This window comes from Hibiscus syriacus, unplaced genomic scaffold (assembly GCF_006381635.1).
Source record: "Hibiscus syriacus cultivar Baekdansim isolate YM2019G1 unplaced genomic scaffold, ASM638163v2 tig00111506_pilon, whole genome shotgun sequence".
Lineage (NCBI taxonomy): Eukaryota > Viridiplantae > Streptophyta > Magnoliopsida > Malvales > Malvaceae > Hibiscus > Hibiscus syriacus.
This window is the reverse complement of record NW_024063109.1, coordinates 413,313-434,765: the sequence shown is the minus strand read 5'-3', so window position 1 is coordinate 434,765 and position 21,453 is coordinate 413,313. Positions and strand designations below refer to the sequence as shown.

Here is a 21,453-nt window from a genome sequence, read left to right as displayed (position 1 = left end):
AATTTTTTTCTTGTATGATTCTTGAATGATCTCACGTGGCTAATTTATTATATCAATGGTTACAGAAAAATATTCTAATTATATATTTAGTTTACGAACTTAATTGTAATTTTTAATATTTTTTATTTTTAATATAACTAATGTATATTTTCATAAAAAAAATTGTCTTATATATTATTGGTATAATTTAAAATTTGAAGAAACCCTAATGGGGAAATTTATAGGGGAAGGGTTTCGTAAAGCACCAGATTCATTGTGATTTTGTAAAATGGTGGGCCTTTAGGCTAATTTTGCACACATATTTGGATTCGCTTCCTTTTGTTCTTTAATGTTATGGGCCATAACTTTATTTCAATACATGTCCTGCCCAAGCTAGCCCTTTTATTCTTTCAAAAATTTGAATGAAATTTTAACTTTTATGTTTAAAAGATAGGTAAAATTTTGATATTAGTCCTTGTACCATGTTAAAGTTACATATTTACTCTATATATTACAATTTCCCCAATTTTAGTCTCTTTACATTTTAAATTTATGGATAATATGATGGAATTATAAGGGATAATATGATGGAATTATAAGGGATAAAAATGATCAAATTGGAAAACAGGAAATAAATGTATAACTTGCACGTAATACATAAACTAGTAACAAATTTTAAAAATTAAGGATTAAAACAATGGAAAAATTTTAAACATGTCAAATTTATGTTGACCTGTATTGCTAAAGTTTAGAGATGGATCAGAGGGGGAGTTTTGAGGATTAAATTGAAATAATTTTATATTTAGAGACTAGTATAGAATTTATTAAATAATTTGAGGATTTTTGGTATAATAAGATTATTTTTCAACTATCTACAATGTTCAATATTAAATATCCATCGGAACTTGATAGGTTTACAAATAAAGATAAACTATGTAAGATATCACTTAACTTTATATGTTTGTATTATTCAAATTTCAATTTTTTTCCAATTATAGTATTAGATTTTAGTTTCAACTTCAATTAAATTGTTGAATTGTTAAATTTTAGGGGCACGATGATGTAGACAGATTTTTCCGTCATTGTAATGTCATAGACAAGCCAATGTCATTTTGGTACGACTATTGATGTCTAAAACAACATCGTTTTAGACAATAAACTATAGAGGTGTATCAATTTTTATCACTTAACTTTTTTGGTTTCCATTGACATTAAATTATCGCATGTCATGTCGTCATTTGGAACAAGACAATATTAAAATGTTTATATTTTACTCTTTTTTCTTTTCATCTGATTGATTTTTCATAGAACTCATAAAAAATCAAAGAAAATCTATTTAAAATTTTGATGTGCTAATACTTCTTTAATCTCCTATGAAGATCATTCAATGAAGCTAGTTTTAAGATATATTGTTCATCTTCTCGAAGAATGGTTCTCACTATTCGTATTTCGAATAAACACCTAAAATTTTTCAAATTTGAGAAAATTGACAAATAGTTAAAAATAATAGTTTTTTAAAATTTTATAAATTTTAGATGATTTTTTTTGAAAAATTAAAGTTGAATAGGAAAAAAAAAACAAACGTTTTAAATCGCTTTTATCGCAAAAAAAATACTCAATGACAGACTGCCATTCACTCCTCACTAGGGTCGAAAAATTGCAGTGCCAACAGCACTTGGTCGATGTGACCTAACAAGTAACAGCGACAAGGTCAATAGGTTCAGGGCTTGTTTTCTTTTTTGCATGGCCACTGATCTTCACCAAACTTGACGATCACCATTTGAAATTATCTTTTATTTTCATTCCGTTGACATTTTTTTCCATGTCTAAAGATCATCAATAAGAGAATAATTAACTTCATTTCCTAAATTATATGGCAAATAAATTGTAAATACCTCTCATGAAATGGAAAATATAATGAGCTCCTTCACATCAGCACCAGTAGCCGCATTCGGACCGTAAAACCCCCATATGCGCCGAGACTTCTCTTGTGATGTCGCCGACGCCGGAGGAGACGCCACCTTGGAGGTGGCGGTGTTTGTCGGAGTTAGTGAGAATGGAATCTTGCGACTATTCTCACCCCTGCATCCAATATCTCCGTGTACTTCCCCATTCCACCCTGTTATTACCAAAATCAATCTCTATAATTTTCTTCAAAGTCTGAAAAATGAAGAAAATAAAAAAAAAGGAAGGAAGAAAGAAAGAAATAGGTTGTGCTAGAAAACGTCCCAGAGTAAATCTCCCATGTAACTGGGAATGGAATTTGATGTTGGGACCGAAAGCGTAGAAGGATTAATATTTATACACCAGCCAAGCGGAAGCGGGGGTCTGTTTCCTTTCAGTTGTTTTATTAATAAAAATAAAGAATTGTATGATGATACGATTGGATTGAATGTAGGGAACATGTTGTTCTGGATGACATGCCCTCGTTTGGGAGCTGCAAACTTGCACCTAAAGCGTACAGGGTCTTTAGATTGAAAATGTTGTGGACATTAGAGAAAAATACAAGGGCTTCGCTGCAATTAGCCTTTAGGTTCTTTTGTCATTTTCTTCCCACCTAAAGCGTACAGAGTCAGCCAGTCCAAACAAAGTGTCAGAGAGAATCGTATGTAAAGTAATAAGTCAAATTATGCAAAACCGCGTCGGAGAAGAAGGTCAGAAATTGAATGTGCACACCTTAGGTTGTTCGCCGCGTGATTGGATACATTTTTCCAATTTTACCCCTTACCTTTTTTCATAATTACACAATCACCCTTCTTTTTTCAATGCTTATTTACTTGTAATTTTATGATTACTGACCAGGAAAATCACGTGGTTGCCTAGATCTACCGTGGATGGCTACCTACGTAATTTATCTAATAATATAGTTTTTTTTTTTATAAGGAAATGGAGAAGGATTTAATGAAGCTTAAGATTTGTATCTATTTCTTTTATATAAGGATTGATAATTCTTCGAATGATCTCACATGTTAAAAGAAAATCATATTGTGGTTCTATATCATGTAGATATGAGAACATTACTACCTGTTATATTGTGGTTCTATATCAGGAAGTAGAGATCATCTTTTTAAACAGGGACGGATCTGAATGGTTTAATTGATTTTAGGTCATTAATATTTTTTAAATCATTACAACTTAGTTATTGTCCCTCCCAAATTTACTAGTTCAATTGCATTTTAGGACCATTTTAGAAATTTTGACTTCTAATTTTTGGTTTAATTACTCTTTACAATCATTTAATTTTAAAATTAGTGAAATTATTCCATAATTTCTTTAATTTTTATGGTTTGTTTAATTTTAGAGATCCTATCTATTTCAAAATTAACCAATTTGCCCCCCCAATTTTTGACTAGCACGTCCAATCGTCTTATCTATGTTTATTGTCTAAAAAGTACAATGTGATGGGAAGAAGATCACATTGTAATTCAAATATGTGAATAGAAATAAGGTTGACAAAGAGATTTGAGACATAGAGAACATTATTTAGGATAAGGTCTTTATTAAAATAAACGTCCTTTTGGTTAACTAGGATAATGGTGATCTTGGAATGACTACTATTTGGGATGTAGTTGAGGAAATATTTTTAAGGAATAGGTCAGATGGCCAGTGATCCCAGAATATATTACCCATATGAAAAGAGATGTTATTTCTGAGACAGTAGGATACGAGGAAGAGAAAATACCTGAAAATGTCAATGGACAGGTACTCGTCGAATATGACTTTTCAAGAGATTCTAATAAGTTTTTCTATTTCTCAATTTCCTCAACATGAAACTTAGGAGAATACTTGTTTTCTCTACTAATCGATAGAGAGCTTACCAGAAGTGCTTGACTACGATCACTTACACTTTTAGTTGGGTTGTTGATTGTCTTGACATGAAGTTTCCAACACTTCTCTGTGGTGTGAAGACGCATTTTACAGTATGTGCAGGATCGGGAATCACAATGTGAATATTTTGTAAATCATCTGCTATAACAGTAGCATTCTCAACATCAAAGGCATGCATGACAGAACTCGTAATCTTGGTTGAACTAGATGTGACTATTGTCCTTTTAATCATGTAAAACGCTGTCAGCATGTAGGATATGATCATTAGTTAAATTGGCTAACATCCTAGAAGTTTTTATCGTAATAGGCATAAAAATATATATGCATCCCCACACTCAATAATTATGAACTAAAACAAGAACTGATTTGTACATACATTATCTCGGGTCCATTTCGGTTAGAACCAATGTAATTTCTATCAAAAGCTTTGTCCGCCACAAACATCCTGATATATGGAAGAGAAAACAAACAGTGAAAAATAGTAACATCATGAACAACAATACATAAGGTTGCAAATTATACTAGTTTTCCCTTCAAGAAGCCAATAGACCACTTCTTCATTAAAACGAATAAACACAGTAACTAGCAAACCAAACCATTTCAAATTAGATTAAAAGAAGAAGAAAAAAAGATACAAACACCTTGGAGACGATTTTAAAGTGAAAACTGTGAAAATGGGTAGGGAGCAATCATCGCAAGACGGCTTTAGCAGCTGATTCTTGAACTGGCGGAGATAAGCGTTTGGAATCTAAGCGTATAAGTATTTGCTGAACTGCTTCTGTTGTTGAAAAAGATAGCGGCAATCGCGTTGTACACAAGGTGAAGACAATTACTACGTGGAAAAGGCAATCAACAATGATGATTTTCATTCTGGGTGAAGCCTTCATGACTCTGATTGCCACAGCGAAATGCAATTACTTAGAAATTGACAAGGCTTAAGCTTCATTTTCAGCGTCACAGCCTTGTTTATACCGCCAGGAATTTGTTGAAGTGAAGCGTAATGTTCGTAGGTGCCGCCTGTTTAACACTCATTATGGCACTCCTCTTAAAACTAACTTAACTAACCACGAAGTAATTGAGATAACACAATTGTTCTTGTATAATTTATTTGAGTTGGATTCACAAATAATTAAATTCATTTCCGTAATTATCGAATAATTTGAGTTACTCCATTAGTCAATATTAAATATTTTAATATTTAATTTAAATATTAAACCCACTATTTAACCATAGATGACCATAATGATCAAAATTTATAGCTTTGGTAGCTTTCCAATAGTTTACCCCTTACTAAACCACGATGAAAAAAGCATCTTTTGTGGAGCTCAAACAGAGGGCTAATATTGCGGCCGCATAGGTCAGCCGCAGCCATTTCCCTTGGATCTCACCACCGCCCTTTAAACCTCCGACAGCAAAACCGTCAACCCTAAAAACTTCCCAATCTCCAGTTTCCATTCGGCGTTAACCAAAAACCCTATACCTATTAAAACCAACAACCCCCTTCCGACGTCACCATTTTTATTTCAGAAGCAAACGAAAAGGAAAAGGGAAAATGGAGGTGGAAAGAGAGCAAGCAGATTCGGGGAAAAGCGTGATGTGCGTATTAACAGACCCAGAAGGGACCACACTGGGAGGCACCATGTACCTTCCTCAGAACGTTGGTCCTCTTCAGCTTCAACAGATTGTCAATACGCTTCTAAAAAATGTAACTTTTTCTTCATATTCTGCTTCATTGCATTATATTTTGTTGCAACTAGTTCCTAGTTGTTAATTTTTTTTCGAAGTTTTATGCAATTGCTTGCATATTTGAATTATTCAGAACTTGTTCTTTTAGATAATAAAATGTTTCTAGAGACTGATACGAGTAATGAACTTTGTTATTTGGGTTTCTTCAGGAGGAGAAGCTACCGTATGCATTTTATATATCTAATCAAGAGCTTCTTGTGCCACTTGGAAATTACTTGGAGAAAAATAAAGGTCAGTTAGGGAACTGTTGAAAGTGAATTATGCGACTGTTCTGCTTCTATTACTTGATTCTTTTACATTTCTCGTATGCTTTTGGTTGGTTAACTTGAATAAACAAATTTGCAGTTTCCATGGAGAAAACGCTATCAATAGTTTATCAACCGCAAGCAGTTTTCAGGATTCGTCCAATTAATCGATGTTCAGCTACAATTGCTGGTATGTGATTGATATTTATTTGTTATAAAAAACTTAATTGCGTGAATGTTGAAATCGTTACTCCTTGTGCTACTCTTCATGAGAGAAACAAATTGTCCCTTGCATGTTTGCTTTGGCTCTAGATTTGATGATATCATTCAACTTTTAAAAGGAATTATTTTTTTCCGGGTGCAGGCTCAGCTAATTTTATTGTCAAAAGGAACTTTCATCAACATATTCATATTTTTATCTTTATATTGATTAATTAGACGTAAAATGTTGGCATTCTTTTAGCATAATTGGATTGATATGCTAAATCTTTATTATTGCTTTGTTACAATAGGTCATACTGAAGCAGTACTTTCTGTTGCCTTTAGTCCTGATGGACGACAGTTAGCAAGTGGCTCAGGTGATACCACCGTCCGACTATGGGACCTAAATACTCAGACACCAATGTTTACATGCACAGGTTAGAAAATTTGTACTTGATTCTGTTTTTCTTGGTCAGTTCGACTGAAAAACTGTTTGAGCAACAGAGAAGTATTTAAACATGAAAATGGAGTTAGAAAAAGGAGATGCCATTCAACATTAATTTATGTTCTTGTACTTCTTTGCACTCATTGCATTTATTTTTTATATTTATCGTTTGTCTGGTGATATTTTTTTCAGGACACAAAAACTGGGTTCTTTGTATCGCATGGTCACCTGATGGTAAATATCTGGTCAGTGGAAGCAAGGCTGGAGAGCTAATATGTTGGGACCCACAAACCGGGAAGCCTGCTGGGAATCCGCTGACTGTAAAGTGTTTATTGTACATTATCTTTTTAATAATTCTGTATAGATTATTGCCCTCTTTAAACTGAAACTGTCTCATGAATTTTGTAAAAAGGCAATGGAATACTTTCTTTCTGTTTAGTTGATTGTCTTATTCATATAAAACATGGTGCTGATTTCTTGGATTCTGCTATAGGGGCACAAGAAATGGATCACCGGTATCTCATGGGAACCTGTCCATCTAAATGCTCCATGCCGTCGCTTTGTAAGTGCTAGCAAAGATGGTGATGCCCGCATATGGGATGTTTCCTTAAAGAAATGTGTCATTTGTCTAAGTGGCCACACACTTGCCATAACTTGTGTGAAATGGGGTGGAGATGGAGTCATATATACAGGGTACAATTTTGTTCTGTTTCTGTGATTCTGATCAGATTTTTTATTGGCATTTCACTCTCTTCTATGAAAGTAGAATCTCAGTTTTCCTTGGAAATGACAGAGAAATAAACACTTTGTACTCATCTAGTCATCTCGTCAATTAGAAGCCTTTGTTTAAACTCTTAACTGGTTAGTACTAATGAGCTCCATTTGTCAAACTGGCTGAAGATCCCAGGATTGTACTATTAAAGTATGGGAAACTTCACAAGGGAAGCTAATTCGTGAATTGAAGGTGATTTCTTGCATTTTCTAGAATATTTCTGTCGTATGTATGCATTAAACTGCTCTTTTGCATGTCTATGCATTAATTGTTTCTGTATATGCTCTGAATTTTTATATTACATACATTCATTTGCTTGTGCTACTTGTTTTAGGGCCATGGGCATTGGGTTAATTCCCTTGCTTTGAGCACAGAATATGTTCTCCGCACTGGAGCGTTTGACCATACTGGTAAACAATACTCATCTGCAGAAATGAAGAAGGTAAATGTTACTTATTTGGTGTAAAAAATTCTTGTACCAATAAAACTCATCTTTGTAATTCTACTGTATATATACTTCTCTCTTTACAACAACTATTTTTTCTTCTTTTCCCTTGATATATTCAAGCTTCCTATTCTCCTTCTCTTCTGTAGAAAAGTAATTAGATTTCCTTATATAATTTAGGTTGCTCTAGAAAGGTACAACAAAATGAAAGGCAATGCCCCTGAGAGATTGGTATCAGGATCTGATGATTTTACCATGTTCCTATGGGAACCTGCTGTCAGCAAACATCACAAAATCCGCATGACTGGTCATCAACAGGTAAAACATATACTGCTGCTAACTCACTCTGGTTGTGATCCAAATTGTTGATTTCTTCATACTTAGGAGTAAGTTCGTACGTTTTGTTGGTTATTTGCAGCTTGTAAACCATGTTTATTTCTCACCTGATGGGCTATGGGTGGCCAGTGCATCATTTGATAAGTCAGTCAAGCTATGGAATGGTACTACTGGAGAATTTGTTGCTTCATTCCGAGGTCATGTTGGGCCTGTTTATCAAATCAGGTTTGAGCTGTTTCTATAGTTTATTTCCATGTCTCTTTTCTTTTGTTTCCCAGGATTAATGAGTATCTTGCATGTTGCCTTCAGCTGGTCTGCAGATAGTAGGCTTCTTTTAAGTGGAAGTAAAGACTCCACCTTGAAGGTAAGACCCAAGAACTTTTTATACCCCCCTCCCCTTTTCGGCATTCAAAGATCCTAAAAAATTGTTGTGATCGATCATTGAGCATTCTTTAATAGACATACTCACATGCTCTAGTTTCGGTGTAGTGTAGAAATGAACCAAACTAAAGTTAGATTTTATTTGTACTTTCTGACCCAGTTGAGTTAGTGTTATTGTTCTGCCATGGCCTCATTGTTAGTATCATTATCCTATTCTTGTTCAGCCTCTGCTACATATATGTCCTTCCTGCCTTACTGTCCCTTAGATTTCCTCACTCCTACGCGGCCAACCCCAATCTTCAGTCCTACCCTGAAAGTCCTGATTATTTAATTAAGGCCTTGGATGGAAAGCTAATGTTTTTTTTTAACAAGCTTGTTATTCTTGTTACAAGGTTTGGGATATCCGAACAAAAAAGTTGAAACAAGACCTCCCAGGCCATGCAGATGAGGTAAGCTCTCCATTTCTACTAGTTATAGCAAAGCAAAAGAACCATTAACATTGATTTGCTGATGTACCGAAGACTGATTGTCATCTTCATTTGAACAGGTTTTTGCCGTTGATTGGAGTCCAGACGGTGAGAAAGTTGCATCTGGTGGTAAGGATAGGGTGTTGAAGTTGTGGATGGGGTAGAAGGCTACAAATCAATGGAGTCTAAAATTCATATTGCAACACGGTTGAAATATCAATTATCTTATACGATCAGTCTAGATATGTGCAACTGCAATGAACCAGGAACTTCAGAATCAGCCCAGATTGATAGGTAGAAACTTCTTTGTGCGACATTGCACTTCATTGTTTTCAGGATTGCTTGGTGTATATTTTATACTAGGTATACTAGACATTTCAACTCATGTAGTATCCTTTTTTAGAAGTGTAATGCTAATTTTATATATTTAAATAGAGAGCCAGTACGATAGTAGACCAAATCTGCCTTTGTTTAGGGTCAAACAACTTCCAACTTGAAGTAGGGAAAACGTATTCTCCTGCATCAAAACTACTTTCCAATTTGTTCATGTTCCATTAGTTATGTGGAAGAATGGAGTTTGAATGAACACAAATTTTATCTGTTTGTTTATTTTTAAGAATTTTCTTGTTTGATAAAAAAATTAAAATTATATGTATTCATTTATTTGATGTTTACAATTATATTTGTTTAGTGTTTGTGAATGTGTTTATTGATCATGTTTAAAAATACTAAATGGATACAAAAAGATCGTGTAGATGCTCATTTTCTTTGGGGGCTTCATTCGAGTTTCTTTTGTGTTTATATATATATATATTATTAATTAGTTCAAATATAAGAGTTTTGTTGGGTTGGTTATTTAATTATATATGGGAAGCATTATTTTTTTTTATAGGAATAGATGGCCTCATTAAAATCTTCCCTCTTAGAGGTCTTTTACCATATGGTAAGAATCAACTAGCGGAAGGAGAAAAAGAGTGCCAGACTTTATTAGTTTTGTGTGAATATATATATGCGCTAATTATTAGTTTTTATTTACTATAGTTATGATCTATATTATTATTAGTTATATTTATATATGTTATATTATTAGTAATTACTATATTTGGTTACGCGTGGGTTTGATATATATATATATATATATATATATATATATATATATTATGACTTGTATATATTATGACGGCTTTACATATTATAAACATAAATATATATATATATATTATGGTATGGTTGCTTGCGTCTGTAAGCATATAAATAGATGTTATATATGAGTATATATGTATCGGTGGTCAATAATATATATATATATATATATATATATATATATATATGAGGATGGAACTTAAACAAAATACTAATTTTTTTATTAAATGTGTGTACAGGCCCAAGAAACAAGCTGAAAGAAACTCTTCTATTCAATATAAAACATAGAATCATCTTATACATGGATCTCCTTATAACATCTCATAATAGACTCAAAGAATCAAATATGCCCCTATCAAGTATCAAAGTGTACTATGATACTAAACTGTGTCCCATGGATGGATTATCATCCCCTTACCTCTCCAACATGTCTTGGGGCCTAAATCACCCACAAATTATGCCACAATGTGAGTGCTCAAATTTTATAACATGTCATCTATATTTAATGATCTCAAGAGAAATAATAAGTCCATATATCCACATTTGCAAATGTTTATCACTATTTTAAATGCATATTTCTCTGCTTTTGTTCATCTTTTCATTCAGATTCTTGAAAATCTTACTTGGATTTGATGAAATAAGTTTAAATACCTTATAATAAGATTAAAATATATATGTTTTTAAAAATCAGACCTCATGATTTTAGTGGTGAATCCCATTGAAAACCTCACTTGATTTCTAAAATCATGTTTGAGTTTGAGACTGCATCAAAATTCAATCTCAAAAATAAGAATAACAATAAATAAAATTGATGCTAATACTCATATGATGATGATACAGGTCCCAGTCTGTATACAGAAAGGTAATATGGTAATTCACATACACAATTTCACTAGGATTCCATCCTAATTAATATTCCCTCTCTATCTTACTCCCTAAGCCAAATCCCATTGAGCACTGCATGTTCCAGACATTGAATGCTCACATAGGTAATTAAAGGGTTGAAGACATTCAACTGTTAGTAATCATTGTTCTTCAAATGTTTGACGGAGGCTTGTAATCAAGCATCTCCCTTATATTTAGCTTGATCGAAGGACCCATTGATGTGCATATATGTACACTTTTCCAGTATACTCCTTTGGCTCCTTTTGGTTTGTTTGTTTCGATCGATTTCTGTTGAATTAAGAACAAAACCAAATAAATATCAGAGTTCAATTCCGGTTTTCATATCATAAATTGTGTTCGAAAGAGAGAGAGTAAGAAGGTTAGACAAGCATAAAGGAACAGGATTTGACATACAACTGCTGCAAGAAAATTCAAGAGGAGGTCGTCTTCAGAGAAGTCTACTTTGCCGAACGGTATGTGAACGATTCCGGTTTTATCAGCTCTGTATTCAACTTTACCCTTTTTGAATTCTTCAATAGCCTGCAAAAGAAAATGATTCAATAAACATTTTGGCTAATATCACCTTTGCTAACTACCACGCATCATTCGGTTGCAAAATCATTAAAACTAAAATGATCAACAAGATCTCATCAAAACATTGACAATCAGATCCTACCTGAGGTATATTTGGGGTAACGGTACCAGCTTTCGGATTTGGCATGAGCCCTCGAGGTCCTAGAATCTTTCCAAGGCTTGCAACCTGATTTAGAAGTAGGAAGATTTTAAAATAAAACTCATAGTGAAAAAATTATTGCCGTTTCGAACCAAAAGCAATATCTCATTAATTGAAATAATAGCAGTAAAGCAGCACCTTAACCATCATATCTGGGGAAGCAATTAATTTGTCGAAGTCCATGAATCCTCCTTTTATTTGTTCAATCAAGTCCTCACCACCAACAATATCCGCTCCAGCATTTTTTGCTTCATCAAACTTTTCACCTGCAAAGATATTACAGAAAAGCAATTATCTTGTGTTGCTAAGCCTCAGAAAAGAAAACTTTATCCTAATAGAATTCAATTTTAAGATCTTTAACTACTATCAACCGCCTAGAGTACATCATTCTCAAATGATCACTTGCAACCAACAAAATTTTATATTTAGTAGTTCAGAACCTACTCAATCTTGTGACATGAACCCTACATTATTTAGCTCTTGTTACCGATAACGGCAAGTAAACGATCGCAAAGCAGCGCAAACTTTTCGGGCTGAATCAAATGGAATTCAGGTCACAAACTCTAACAACTACATTTCCTTGTTGGAAATATTTGAGATATTTCAAGAGATCTTACCCCACATCTTCTAGCTAAACCTTTAGCCTGTTATTTATAAATCATAACACTCACTGCATTAAATTTAAAAGAACTTTCAAATGTACGATGGATTTGTCCCCTGCTTTTTCACCTAAAAGTTCAGTATGCCTGTCCTTGTTCTATAAACAGACAAGTCTTTTTACTTGTAAGATACTTTTCTTAGAGTATTCTTCGGTTGTTCCTACTTCCTAGTTTCATATTTTGTCTAGTTCTTCGAATAGATAAGCTTATTTGACCATGAGCAATACATGTCAAGCTTTATAGCTAGGATCAAACAAACTCAGAGAATATATGAGCTTATTGAATCCCAGTGGATACACTACACACCTCATGTTTTTATAGCTCAAATCCAACAATCTTAAGGATAACTTCATTCTTGGATGTTGTCTACACTATCCGTTGATCATTGTTGTCCTTGTTCACCCGCTTTTTAAACTTCACATGTTGCTAACTTGTGAAAGACAACACAAATAGAGGCATATATAAAAATATTTATTGGATCGAATTCAGTATGATTACAAGATTTTTTTATTTAAATTGGATTTTACCCTTGGATTGCAATATTAATTTATGTAATGGAATTAATGTTACCTTTACTTTTAACATGGATTTGGGCCAAAGTTAAATTTAAGACTAAGACTATATTATATTAGTTGAACTTAGAATTAAGATGGCTAAATTGAATACTGAATTTAACTTGGGTCTTATTTAATTATTTGATCTAATTGTTAAACTTGAATTAAATTGCAAGTATGGTGAGAATTTTTTATGCTTATGTGAGTTGAATTATTTATCATGTGTAACAGTGTAAGCTAGGATTCGATTAATCAAACGCCCCCTAAGCGGTTATGTGTTCACCCTTAGCGTGGTACATACTTAGGAAATTAGTCAAACTTACTCTAATAGCTAAAATTGCTATGAAGTTAGAATTAATTGTTTTAGAGTTGGCTGATAATGAAACTGGGTGATTGAAAAACTTCTTAGCAAAATATATCATTGGATACATTATGTGTCCATGCATTTTGAATGCCAATCGAAAATAGTCATTGCAAAGAATATAACTTTCAGTGGTAAAAATAGATACATTTATCTGAGACATGATGTGATCAAACAGCTACAAAGCGATGGCATCATATTCATGGATTATGTGAGGTCGGAAGTGATTTTGGCCAAATTCACTAACTAAACCTTTAGAGAAAATTATGACACATCAAAGGAAATGAAACTACTATCAAATTGAGATATCAACGATGATGGTAACCAACCTATGTGATTAATGATACTATGAATTGGATTCATATGGTAGTGTATCAATTTGCAGTGTACACTTGCTGAATTGATCTATATATGTGTGGAGTGAGACCGCTTCTATGTGATGTTTGACATAATCTCTAAGCACTTACGAAAAATCAAGCTAGCTTATGGCCTACTAGCGCACAACTTGAATGACAATATTGTGGGCATATATGATTAATGAGAATTTTAATTTACATGATGAATTATTTTAAAGTCTCTAATTATTAAGTAAATTATGTCTTACTTTTTCTAATTCTGATTTATAATCTAAAAGAACATTGTTTTAAAGACCAAAAACGCATATCGCCTATCATCTTCTTATTTTTCTAGCCAAACCTTCTTAAACTTTTCTAAAAAATCTATAGATATCAAGATTGACAACATTGTTTTATAACTCAAAAAACGCATCTCTCCTCTCAATCTCTCTTGTTTTTCTACCCTAACCTTTGTTCAATATTCTATAAATACCTCGCCTGAAAACATTGTTTTATACACCAAAATACACATATCTTCTATCATTCTCTCTTCCATTCTGTTGAGTATTTTTCTTAGAGTGTTCTTTTTGTTCCTGCCCCTATTCTTCGAATAGATAAACTTGCAAATCTTGAGGATACAGTATACAACAACTTATTCCTGAGAATATTGTCCAGTACGCCCACAATACTCCCACACGTTTATCCAATAGCTTTCTCTAAATTTTATGCAAGAGTTTCTAGACATAAAAGAAAATTCCAGTAAAAATGAAAAAGAAAACAAGTTTAGGCAAAAACGATTAACAAGCAACAAAACGGAGTAACTACCTTGGGTAAGAACAGCAACCTTGACCTTTTGACCTGTTCCCTTAGGCAAATTCACCTATAAGATAAAGAATCCAAATAAAAAGTGGTAGGGGTATTAGGCGAAATACCAAAGGTCGGGCAGATCATGGCTATGACTATATTATCATACAAAGCACGGAAAACTTACTGTTGCTCTCAGCTGTTGATCATTATACTTGGGATCGATGTTAAGGCGGAAATGAGCTTCAGCTGTCTCTACAAACTTTGTACTTGACATTTCCTTTAGAAAAGAGATTGCTGTCTTTAGATCATATTCCTGTCTGTTTTCCCTTAATTTTTGAATTTCCAAGAATCTCTTGGATCTCGTCTGCAGTTTGAGCAGGGAAAATAACTGGAATTAAATAACTGAATCCAAGTAAACACCACAGTCATATGTATGAAGTGCATATTTAACAAAACTGAAAGAGTGTAACCATTTCAGATAGACAATGGTTCCATATATCAAATTTCTTCAACTTAAATTCGGTTGTAAAACCCTTTACCGCATCAGAAACTCAGAGACTAATGGATTTGAATGGGGAGATGAAAGTCCTTTATTTGGATAGATTATTTAATTAAGAAAAGTAAGGGAAATTGAGTCCTCTTTCCTTTTGAAATCTGACCCTCAAAAGCCAAAACTATCAGGCAACAAACACTGTTTTCTCTAAGCTAAGCAAAAACCCAGACACAAAATTATCTAGCATACACCAAACACTTGATAAACAAAACCGCAGCAGACAAAAATTTCAACCACCACATACTCTGTCTCTCTTAAGAGGCAACGCGGCCTTCCCTTTCTTGGGCTTGGACGGGGCAGTAAGAGTAGCAGTAGCAGAGCCACTGTCAGCCGCTTCCTCCGCGGCCTCAGCCACTGCGGCCTCCGTAGCCACGGCGGCCACCGTAGCCACGGCAGCCACCATGAAATTCTTGGAGCCTATCCGGGCACACAGACCAGTCCATCCGATGCTGGAATTTCTGTCTATGGAAGTCTTGAGAGAAAAGGCGGGGTTGTTGGACTTGAAGGAAAGAACCGAACGAGTGAGGTCCTGGGGATGTACGTTGGAGGCGGCGTACGTTAGCATAAGCGAGGAGGAAGGTGCGATGCAAGTAGCCATAGATTGGAGTTGGCTCTGTGTCTGTAAGTGCTTCTTTGTCAGTGTTGTTTTGGGCTATTTTATCAATCCATTACGGAAGTGGAGAGGATAAGAGATGTTTTTATGGTGCAGTCGATTCTACACCGTAACAACGGAATGGTTCTTCCCCCCCCCCCTCTCTTTTTGGGTAAAATACACTTCTCATCTCACTCAATTATAAATTCAGTCGCAAATGAATTTTAAAAATATATATATAATTTCGTCACTCAATTAAAATAATATTATAAAATGTCACTAATCATTAAATATTAGATAAAATAATGATAATATTTAGTATAATGGTAATTTAGTTTCACAAAACTTATATATTTTATCAAATTGATTCTAATTCAAAATAATTAAAAAAAATTAATCTTTCATATTTAAAAATTCTATCAGTTTAATTTTTTTTATTCTCTTAAATTACTTATTCTTCTTCCAAAAATGTTAAATTACTCTACTGATGTAATAACAATTTAACAATAATTTGTTACTATTTGATGATAAAAGACAGTTATTCAACTACTGCTTTGATCATACGAACTCACTTGATTTGATAATGTCGTAAAAAATATTAAAATTGATAAAAATTTTTAAATATAAACGATTAATTTTATTGAATTATAATCAAATTGATAAAATATATAAGTTTTGAGATTAAAATTATCACTATAACAAGTTACGTTAAACATATATTTTAATTTTAACTACATTGTACCATATTTGTAACAATATTTTAATTAAGTATCTGAATTGTATTTTTTAAAATAATTTTTGTGATAAACTAATAATTAAATTATTTGAAGTGTACTCCTTTAGAAAACGATCAATAGTTTTATTAAGAGATGAGTAGATATTTTAGGGATAGACAATTAGTAGTATATTATTTTTTGTCCTCAAGAATTCTTATCTATTATCTCTCTCTCTCTCTCACACACACATATATATATATATATAAAGGTGTTTTTGTCAATAAATATTGTTTTATTAAAAACATAGTATATATTTTTAATAGGTTTAATGTAAAAATAAGTGTTCAAACTATACTACAAGTTAATTTTGGGTACCTAAAAATTTTTTTCGTTAAAAATAAGTGTCTAATGTTCTCTATGTCATTTTTAGGTGCCTATCGTTTTCTTCTTCATACTTTTAGATGCATACATAATAATGATTATTAAAAAATACCATTAAGTGACACGTATTATTTTTATATTTTGGCTTAATGTAAAAAAATAAGTGTCCAAACTATATCATAAGTTAACTTTAGGTGCCTAAATAATTTTTTTGCTAAGAATGAATGTCTAACGTTTTCAACGTTACACTTTTATGTGCATAGGTTGTAACAACCATTAAATTTGATCGTTATCTGACCTGTGTTGTATTTATATATATTTATTAATTTTTTTTAAACAAATAAAATATTATTTAAAAAAACATATTTTAGAACAAAAAATCTTCCCTCCCGTTTGCGCAACCTCCTCTCATGCGCAAAATTTTTCCTTTCCTAGTTGTATTCAGAATCCCCTCCATTGTCTCCATAAATTCTTAGAGTGACAACAATAGAGATGATCGACAGTGAAGGTCCAACAATGGGTGAGTGACCATCCAACAATGATGAAGGCTGTCGATGATGGTTGACAACAGTTAATAATGAGGTTAAAATGAAAGATTTTAAAGTTGTAGGCTTTTTTTGTAATTTTTAAAAATTTTATTTTTAAAAATTAATAATATTATTAATTTTTAAAATATATATAAATATGACATGTGTCACTTAACGGGCTTTTTTAACGGTTATTACTATATAAATACCTAAAAGTATAACGTTAAAAATATTATACACCTATTTTTAACAAAATATTCTTTATGCACCTATAGTTAACTTAGAGTATAATTTAACCCCTTATTTTTGTATTATATCAAAATATAAATATGACATATGTCATTTAACGGTTGTTACTATGTAAGCACCTAAAAGTGTAACAGAAAAAAAAATATTAAACACATAAAAGTGTAACGGAGAAAACATTAAGCGGCTATTTTTAATGAAAAAAAATATAGACACCTAAAATTAACTTATAACTAATAGTTTGAAGAAAAGGAATCGACGATATCCATAATTATGGACAGATTTGATCGAATTCTGAAGAAATACAAGATGATTTGAAAAAGATAAATTGTATGACTGAAAGTATTTCTTAAAACTAAAAGGAAGGAGAAATTATACCCTAAATTATGTCTTGAATTGGTTAGGTATTTTTTGTGGGACTAAATTCAAGATTCAATATCAATTAAAATTAAATACTATAAAATATAATTAAATTTAATAGTTGATATATATAAAGAAGAAGAGTAACTACCATAGTATAATCGGTAAGTGGCAGCATCGGTGACCAAGGCGAGTAGTTTTCAATTGATTTTAATGGACCGAATGAAATATTTGTGAGCAATGGTAAAGTGTTGTGGATCACAAATCAAAAAGAGCCGTCGATTTTAAGTTAAAGTTTATGGTTGAAAGAGGGCAGCGAGTCTTGGTCGGGTGGGCCCAAAAACCTCGTGACCTTTTGCAAACGGTCAAGCCCACACCAATCACTCTAAAGTCTTTATTGGAGCAACCTCCAAGGTTTCGATTGGTACAACCACAAGGATGGAAATGAGGGTTTTCTATCCAAATACACCCGTTTTTAATTAACATTAAATTTTGAATAATTCTTAAAATGATATCAAATATATTACATAAATAGAAATATATTTTATCAATTAAATGCGGGTTATTCTTAAGGTTAAATGTATATTTGATAAATAGAAATATATTTTATCAAATATATTACATAAATAGAAATAGATTTTATTTCATCATGGACTACACTTCTTAAGGTTAAATGTGGGTTATTCTTTCTTTCTTTTACTTCTAAGTACCTTAGAATCTAGTTTTCTATCAATGTAACAATCATTATCAATCATCATCGTTGTTCCAAAGCTGAATATAACCAAATTTTAATTCAATTTTTTTTAAAAACTTCTTATTACATTTTTATTTTTTTTTAACGAGGCCTCTTTTTTTTAAAAAAATAAAAGTTTTATGTTTAATCCTTATTTTTTTTGTAAAATTAAAATTGTATTTTTCTAAAATTTTAATTTTAATATCTATTTTTTTAAAAAAGTAATTAAATTCTATCAAATTATGTTGTCAAGATACATGGTGATTTTTAAGATTAATTTTAATATATTTTACCGGTACAGTAGTTCAAATCCGAATTTTTCTTAAAAATAAATTAAAATATATATATAAAGTCGTCAACCGCCACTTCAACCGTTGAGAGTTGCATTGCATTATTTTATCTCCACTCAGATGATGAAAAAGCAACCCTTCAACTTCCATTTGCACTCTCTTTGCCCTCTCTGGTCTCTCTAAGGCCAGAGGCAGCAAATACATAAAACCCTCCTTTTCTCTTCAGTCTCTGTTCCCACAAACACTCTCTTTCTTTGAAATGGCAACCGTTACCTTCTCCACGCGCTCCTTCTTTCTCCAATCACCCTCACACTCCCACGCTCACCACCACAGACAGCAGAGCTCCGCCTTCACTTCCTGCCGCAAAAGCACCGCCAGCATTACCAGCCTCTTCACTCACTCTCTTGTATTGACTGTCTCCGCCAATCCCCGCAATAAATTCCACCCCGCCACCGTAGTTTTCTCCTCGGGAAATGGAGATACTGGTGGAACAGGCGGTACTGGAAGTGGAGGTGGCGGAGGAGGACATGACGGTCACGACGATCAGGACCGGTCACGAAACCGATCCGAAGCGATCCTGGCTCTCGCTGAGGTCTATAGCCAATTAAACATCTATATACACTGTTTTATACACGCTTTTGTTTCTTTTTTACATGCGAATTGTCGTGTGTGTGTATGTATACAGGAAGGGAGAACATTTGAGAGTTTGCCCAAGGACATAGCGGCGGCAATCGAGGCGGGGAAGTTACCGGGATCGATTGTTCGTAGGTACTTTGAGTTCGAGAAGTCCCCTGTATTCAGCTGGTTGCTTAATTTTGGAGGGTTTAAGGAGCGGATGCTTGCCGATGATTTGTTTTTGACTAAAGTTGGCATCGAGTGCGGCGTGGGCATTTTCACCAAGGTTACGCTTTTCTTCTTCCAAAATGATTCCAAAAATTCTCAGCCAAACTATCCATGATTTTGATTTTGACACTTTCTGGGATTTTCTCTCATTGGTCGAAACTCACTGGTACACACTGTTTGCCTACTTTTTTCTTCCCTCAGTGTGCTGCAGAGTTAGAGAAGAGAAGAGAAAGGATAACGAAAGAGCTGGATTTTGTTTTCTCAGACGTGGTATATATGACTTTATGAAAATGAAAAGAAAAAAAAACAAGTTTTTGTTTTGAATATACGTTAATAACAATAATGAACCGAGTATTTTTCAGGTAATGGCGCTAGTTGCAGATTTCATGCTCGTGTGGCTTCCGGCTCCGACAGTTTCTCTCCGGCCACCTATAGCACTCAGTGCCGGGCCTATATCTAAGTTCTTTTACAATTGTCCCGATAATGCCTTCCAGGTTTAATGACTTTATTCGTCGTCACATGTATCTAAGCTTTATGTAAGCCACACATATTCGCTTACCTTATCTTGAGAATCCTGAATGCAGGTGGCTTTGGCGGGAACATCTTATTCATTGTTACAGAGATTTGGTGCGATTGTGGTATATATTTTACAAACTTCACCCTGGACCAACACCACTAATTTATTAATTTCTACATGGTTTGAAAACTCATTATCATTATCTTCCATGCAGCGTAACGGGGCCAAACTCTTTCTTGTTGGAACCGGTGCATCCCTGGTTAGTGTATAACCCTAAATCCATTCTATATTATCATGCATGCTTTGTGTCATGGACATAGATACAATGTTTCTAAAACAAAACTTAAAAAATCGAATATTTACAAGTGAACTTCTTATACAACTAGTTGATCCTATTAACACTATATCAATCTTATGAGCCTATTGAATGTGCTCGGCTGTGAGAGGGAATGTTGTTTTCTAGAAGATTTGGCTTAGAATAGTTACGTGTAGAGGGTGTGTTGTTGTTAATGATTAAAAAAGATTCTGAATAGTTATTACTTTATCATTCTTCTTTCAGGTTGGTGTAGGGGTGACAAATACGTTGATTAATGCACGAAAGTTGTTCGACAAATCGTTTGCCGAAGAAGCAGAAGACGTGCCTGTATTTTCAACAAGTTTCCAGTACGGTGTCTACATGTCGGTGTCCAGCAACCTAAGGTAAATCATCACCAGCTTTACCATGAGTACTACATTACATTTGATCGAATAAACGATGATGAAAAGGGCTTACTTTGATAAATAAAAAAAGGTACCAAATAATTGCGGGAGTTATTGAACAACGAATACTGGAGCCCTGGCTGCACCATCACAAGCTCATTCTGAGTGCACTCTGCTTCGCCGTTCGTACCGGAAACACTTTCTTGGGATCTTTGATGTAAGTCACGACACCAGTTTTAAGCCTTAAAAACACAAATATTTTGGTGTTTGGTTGAGAGCATATCTGACGAGTGCTTATGTTATATGAACAGGTGGGTGGACTACGCACGGTGGGTTGGAGTTCAGAGGTCGAGGGAATGAGTGAAAGCATAATGTTATTTTTGTGTCGTTCATTTTTTGAGTGAATATTAAATTTTGTTTTGCTTGGAATTTAATGAGTTTTCTCATTGGAGGGTTGTTTCCAAGGTTCTTTCTTTCTCTTTTAACCTCTTGTCTAATGGCGCCGATTTCAAGGGCATGATCCATGCAAGCAGAGTCTCTGCAGTTTCACCAGATTAACTAACAAAACCTGCAGCACCATATATTCTCTCTATAGATTGGACCTTGCTGCCCCACCTCCAGAGTAGCGGTGGGACACCTAAATTATCAGAATATAAACAACTTGATCAGGAAAC

At 33.5% G+C, this 21,453-nt stretch overlaps 3 protein-coding genes across 5 annotated transcripts; 2 read left to right on the top strand and 1 right to left on the bottom strand.

The window, feature by feature from the left end:
- The first annotated feature begins 5,137 nt into the window (after positions 1 to 5,137).
- On the top strand, positions 5,138 to 9,307 carry LOC120164223 (notchless protein homolog). 2 transcript variants are annotated; one of them, XM_039173982.1, is made up of 14 exons: positions 5,138 to 5,512; positions 5,703 to 5,784; positions 5,899 to 5,988; positions 6,311 to 6,436; positions 6,637 to 6,764; positions 6,938 to 7,137; positions 7,345 to 7,408; positions 7,551 to 7,658; positions 7,842 to 7,979; positions 8,080 to 8,222; positions 8,307 to 8,361; positions 8,771 to 8,827; positions 8,926 to 9,008; positions 9,042 to 9,307. In XM_039173982.1, coding segments are annotated over exons 1-14 (1,428 nt in total). In that variant the 5' UTR covers positions 5,138 to 5,359; the 3' UTR covers positions 9,043 to 9,307. The 2 variants fall into 2 exon arrangements, with proteins under 2 accessions (XP_039029913.1, XP_039029914.1); XM_039173983.1 differs by lacking the exon at positions 9,042 to 9,307 and having other exon boundaries at positions 5,139 to 5,512; positions 8,926 to 9,009.
- A 1,510-nt stretch (positions 9,308 to 10,817) lies between these two features.
- On the bottom strand, positions 10,818 to 15,585 carry LOC120164225 (50S ribosomal protein L1, chloroplastic-like). 2 transcript variants are annotated; one of them, XM_039173985.1, is made up of 7 exons: positions 15,120 to 15,568; positions 14,507 to 14,686; positions 14,341 to 14,395; positions 11,745 to 11,872; positions 11,550 to 11,633; positions 11,288 to 11,413; positions 10,999 to 11,161 (listed from the first exon to the last, which is right to left on the bottom strand). In XM_039173985.1, exons 1-7 carry the CDS (start codon positions 15,471 to 15,473, stop codon positions 11,024 to 11,026), a joined length of 1,065 nt encoding a protein of 354 aa, XP_039029916.1. In that variant the 5' UTR covers positions 15,474 to 15,568; the 3' UTR covers positions 10,999 to 11,023. The 2 variants fall into 2 exon arrangements, with proteins under 2 accessions (XP_039029917.1, XP_039029916.1); XM_039173986.1 differs by lacking the exon at positions 14,507 to 14,686 and having other exon boundaries at positions 10,818 to 11,161; positions 15,120 to 15,585.
- Positions 15,586 to 18,799: 3,214 nt separating this feature from the next.
- Positions 18,800 to 21,168, top strand: LOC120164224 (protein RETICULATA-RELATED 4, chloroplastic-like). The gene is made up of 9 exons (XM_039173984.1): positions 18,800 to 19,312; positions 19,406 to 19,621; positions 19,765 to 19,833; positions 19,926 to 20,057; positions 20,148 to 20,201; positions 20,295 to 20,339; positions 20,640 to 20,779; positions 20,871 to 20,996; positions 21,091 to 21,168. The coding sequence occupies exons 1-9, from the start codon at positions 18,980 to 18,982 to the stop codon at positions 21,137 to 21,139; spliced, it is 1,164 nt and encodes a 387-aa protein (XP_039029915.1). The 5' UTR covers positions 18,800 to 18,979; the 3' UTR covers positions 21,140 to 21,168.
- Positions 21,169 to 21,453: the final 285 nt, after the last annotated feature.